Here is a 5,484-nt window from a genome sequence, read left to right on the forward strand (position 1 = left end):
AAAAAAAAAAAGAACCAAAGAACCCAAAATAATGATATTGTTAAGTTGTGTTTGGTTAGTATTTTAGAATTTAATAGATAAAAACGTTTTTGATTGTAGGAATAACCCATAGAAACAGTCCTGCTTCGTATGTAGAATCATTTTATGGTGGTATGGATACGAGAGAGGGGCTAAATTAGTTCAAAGTAACTGTACACCATTATTATTTTTTTAGATTAACATGGGTGTTCGGGCCAGCTTGCGTGCACTATGACTAATCCCATGGACTCTAAAATTAACGAACATGTAACTGTACACCATTATTATTAATTCACCAATATACATGTAATTGTACACCATTATTATTAATTCACCAATATTCAACGTTTTTCAGATCGTGAATGCCAAAAACTTTGAATATTTTGCACACATATTGATGCATTCAAGAATTCAATGCTCGAAAGAAATAATTAACTTGGGAAAGATTTTGCCTTTACAACTTGCAATCAATGGTGCTGTCAAGTGTGGATACTTCGGCGTGTGGTCTCGAGCTTGTATATGTATTGATATAAAGGTTGAAAGTCTGCTGGGCTTTTCAAGAAAAAATATCAAGAGAAGACTTTTGAATTTCACTGCATGTGTTGGAGCATTTTAATGTTATAAGAAGTTTAAAGCTCCTTATATTAAGATTGAGAAAGAAAAATAAAAGGAAGTTGTTAATAATTTAATTGATGGAACCTCTAGTTTAATTAGCAAGATTGTTGGGAATAAAGCAAAGAAAAAATGACTATGAACTAGCACCATTGGTAAACAGAAGATTTGCTTCCTTTATTGATTTCTTGAGTTCAAATTTTAAGATTAATAGACACGAGAGCTTACATGGAATTTATCGACCATCGAAAAATTTTATGAACATAATAGTGGATTTAAAAAAAAAAAAAAGAGTAGAAAAAAAGTTATAGAATCAATATAAGATGTAGCTGCATCTGAATCATATGATCGATGTATCATGTTGTCATAAATTACTCAAGCCATACCATGTGGAATACTCTGTTCATTCTTGAAAAAGTTATCAGGATCAACCTTTGACTTCACTTTCACCAATCTCATAAAATTGTCCTTGAACAACTTGCTGCCATAAACCTTAGCTTTCTCAAAGGTGGTCTGATTGCTAGGATTGCTACCAATATCAATATCTCTATAGTTGAGAAATGCTTCCCTTGGATTTTTGCTCACATATGGAGTCATTGCCTCGTACATTTGTCTTAACAAATTTATATGACGGTTGGTGGCCTCACTTCCTTCTTGATCACTCCAGTCTGTGGAGTACTGAATCTTGAATAGGTTTCCAGCTCTGTGAGGGAATGGAGTTGCCGTAGCCGGAATCTCATCCATTCTTCCTCCATAAGGATTCCATTGCATCCATATGGGCTCCACCTTGATCATCATCTTCCATATGTTCTCCAAACCTTCCTTTGGAATCACAGTTTTTACATAATCAGATTTTCTTTTGAAAAAGCTTGTTTGGGTAGGCCTATCAAGTAGAACATCAAGAGATCTTCCGCTTCGACCGAACCAGTAAAGTGTGGATTCTACCCAACTCATTTCATTGCAGTCTTTTTGTTGCAGACCCAATTCAGGGAATCTCATTTTCATCAAGGGAAGAAGTTTGCTGCTTGGTCCAAGAAATTGGCCAATGAATGAAACACTAATTGTCTTGCTTCCGCCGGAGCCTCCATTGACTACTTGTGGCGAGGCTCTTAGGAAAAGTTCTTGGTCTAGTTTACTAGCAACTTCTTGCCACCGGTAAACAAGATCTGTTGCCCCTTCCTTCAAGGTCTTAGCGACATTAAATGTTGTCACTTTGGGAGGAACCTGAACCAAATTAATCTTCCAAGAAAGAATGACACCAAAGCTTGCACCACCACTTCCTCTAATTGCCCAAAATAAATCTTCTCCCATGGACTTTCTATCAAGGATTTTGCCGTTGACATCAACTAGTTTCGCGTCCACGATATTATCAATCGAAAGACCATATTTTCTCATCATATTCCCATAACCTCCACCACTAATGTGTCCTCCAGCTCCAAGAGTAAAGCAAACACCAGCTGGAAAGGCAAGCACATTGCTCTTCTTGGCAATACTATAGTAAAGTTCACCAATTGTTGCCCCAGATTGAATCCAAGCCATCTTTCTCACAATATCGATTTCGATGGAACGGAGATTGAACATGTCAAGAATGACAAATGGAACATTAGATACGTAGGATAGCCCTTCATAGTCATGGCCACCACTACGGATTCTGATTTGCAAGCCATTGCGCTTTGCACAAATAACAGTTGCTTGGACATGGGATTCATGCATGGCAGCAATTATAGCAAGCGGTTTTGGGGTTGCTGAGGTCAAAAATCTGCTGGCTTTGGCATATGCTCGCAAAGTTGGTTCGAAAGAGGAATTGCTTCTCCTGTAAATGGCTCTGGAGACAGGGTAAGAGGGATGACTATGACGAGGAAGGCACTGTAGAAAATTGTCAAGAGATGTTTCACACGTTGCCAATGATCCGAGTAAAAAAAGAACTAAGAACATAGAGAGTGTTAGAGACATTGAAGCCTTGATCATTTTGAGGACAATGCTTCAGTTTCAAGCTACCTGTACAGACAGACTTCATGCATGGCTGTTGTAATTATATAATGAGAATGGAGAGGGAGCTGTCCAAAGTTTTTTTATTTATTCAAAGTTTTCTAGATAATGATGGAAACCTTGTATGGTTGGAATTTCTATTGATAATCTGAAGGGGCCACTACTCAACAATTTTATATTAAAGTAAAAGCTGGTCCAAATTCCTACAGTGACTGCTTGCACGATTTTTGCTTAGATAAACTTGCAATCATCTTACCTCAGACTTCGAATATTAAATAATCTCTTAGTTGAAAATTTTTCATGGTCACGAGTGGCGTGCTTTTAATGCTGAACACAAATTCTCGATACACGTGAGATATTTTTTAAGGCAAGTTGGTCAGATTTAGATCTATTGACTTTCAAACCATTTTCATTTTATTAAATCTATAAATATTAAAAAAAATATTTATTTTAGTTGTAGTCAATAACCTAAATAACGATCTTCTCTTTTATTATTAAAATCTACTAATTTTTTAATCTCTCAAAATTTTTTATCTAGAATTATATAGAATTTCATATACATAATGTAATTATTCTATATAGTGTATTTTAATATTATTATTGTACACCACCATACACACATAAAAAAAAAATCTATACATATAAAGAGAATAGAAAAAGCATATATTCAAAGCACATTATTAAATCAATGGAGGACAATGATCTTCTAACCATGTTGTACAAAAAATCCACTCAAAAAAATGAATTAGTTATTTATAACTTATTCAAAATAAAATTAAAATAAATATCTAGAAAAGAGATCAAGACCTTAAAAAATAACCATTCAATTACACAACTATTAAAAAATAACATCCTCAACTCATCTTTTTTTTTTTGGATGTCTATAAATGTTATATCCTAATTATCATTAATTTGATTCACTTAGTTAACTCAATTAACTTGGAGGTTAAACTATAAAATTTAAAATATTTAGTTTAACACATTCTTCAAATTAAAAGAATGGAAAAAAGAAGAATGGAAAAAAAGAGAGACCTATTCAACTTTATTTTGAAGCAATTTTCAGATAAAAATACTTAATCTTAACAAAACAAATTGCCAATATTATTTGTGAACTTCCATAAGTAAAAAAAAAACCCTAATTTTTTTTTAGCTTCTTTTATATGATACCTACTAAAAAAAAAAGACTTAAAAGCTATAGAAGATTATAAGAAAAAGATTTATAACCTTGTACTTGTTTATAGAATTATCTGTATTAAATTTAGCTATATAAATCTACTAACTCCTGTAGTCTTTTCTTGTAAAGGTTTGTCTACTAACATTTAGGTATCATTTTAAGCTTTTCTTTCATTGCTTCAATTGATTTGTCATTCTTTATTGTCTTTTCAAACTTTGCAAGCTTATAAATAACAATGTTATAAACATCATATAAAGATCTTGTACCTTTGACTAACTTATCATCAATATTGTTATTAACATCTTCCTAATTTGATGACTCTTGCTTCTCATCTTGTTCCTCTTATTTTTTTTATTTGTTTTTTATAAAGTTAACTTCTCTCTACTTATTATAATTTTCTCATTTTATGGTTGGAAAATTTTACAGGTTTTGGATGGATTGTTGTATCCAATGAATACTCTTGGTTCAACTTTTCTATCCAACTTGTGTCTTTTAACATGTGACACGTGAATAAAACAAAGGTAACTAAAAGTTTTAAAATGTTGCAAGTTTGTTTTGTATCTAAACCAATCTTCAAATGAAGTTTCTTTTTGCAATGCACTGGTTGGTAGCACGCTCAGTAAATACATTATTGTGTTTGTAGTCTCAGCCCACAATTTATTTGGAGCTCTTTTTATGCAGCATGTATCTAGTCATCTCCATGATGTATTTTTTTTTTACTCACATCATTTTATTGTGGTGTGTATGGTTTTGTAAGTTGGTGTTCAATAATTAGATTCAATACAAAATTATTGAAAGCTTCCACTAGTATATTCATTTCCATTGTTAGACCTTATAGTTTATATCTTCTAGTCGCTTTGATTTTTCACCCATATTTTATACTTCTTGAATACATTAGTAACCTTAAATTTGAATTTTATAAAATAAAGCTATATAATACAGAATAATCATCAATAAAAATTATATAGTATGAATGACACGATCAAAGAGTTGATGTCTTATCCCAAGTGCAGGAGTGTCAAAGTAAAATAACCCGGCAAGACCGGGGTCGAACCACAGGGAGGTGAATTATATAAATTACAAATAAAGAAAAAGATTTAAAGAGAAAAAAAACAGAAAGGAGTTGAAGAAAGTTTTGGGATGTGATATTGATGTAAGGATTAAACAATAACAAAACATATGTCAAGGTTATAGGATTCACTAATGGTATTTCAAATAAATATAATATAAACTCTTTTTATTACTCAACTAGAAACCACACACAAAGGAGGTTCTAATCGGATGATTTCTCGTTATTAGCTCATTATAAATTACTAACATGATCATATTAATTATCTTATATAAGTAATACCATACTTATAAATATCATCAAGCATTCATGTTGCTAGTTTATGTTAACAACAAATCAAGTTTCTATCATAATAACGATTTCGGCCGAAAACTATGAAAGATCAAGCATTTGATGTACCAAATATTATACAACACAAATCTAAATTAAACATTTAATAAGCAAGGTATTAAGAATTAGTAAGATAAAAAGATAAAACATGTTAATAACAATCTTTCTTGGATATAAACATTTAAAGCTCATGTTGAGTTTATATTATACCTATTCTAACACCATTAGAGAAACCTTTTCACCTTGACATAATTAACTTAGCTAAACATTAAGAAGGAGAAAAACACAAATA

The 5,484-nt window shown here is 31.8% G+C and overlaps 1 protein-coding gene across 1 annotated transcript; it reads right to left on the reverse strand.

The window, feature by feature from the left end:
* Window positions 1–916: 916 nt before the first annotated feature.
* LOC105111622 (reticuline oxidase-like protein) lies at window positions 917–2,678 on the reverse strand. The gene has a single exon (XM_011007030.1). The coding sequence runs from the start codon at window positions 2,596–2,598 to the stop codon at window positions 1,006–1,008; it is 1,593 nt and encodes a 530-aa protein (XP_011005332.1). The 5' UTR covers window positions 2,599–2,678; the 3' UTR covers window positions 917–1,005.
* Window positions 2,679–5,484: the final 2,806 nt, after the last annotated feature.

This window comes from Populus euphratica, unplaced genomic scaffold, assembly GCF_000495115.2.
Source record: "Populus euphratica unplaced genomic scaffold, PopEup_1.0 scaffold298.1, whole genome shotgun sequence".
NCBI classification, from domain to species: domain Eukaryota; kingdom Viridiplantae; phylum Streptophyta; class Magnoliopsida; order Malpighiales; family Salicaceae; genus Populus; species Populus euphratica.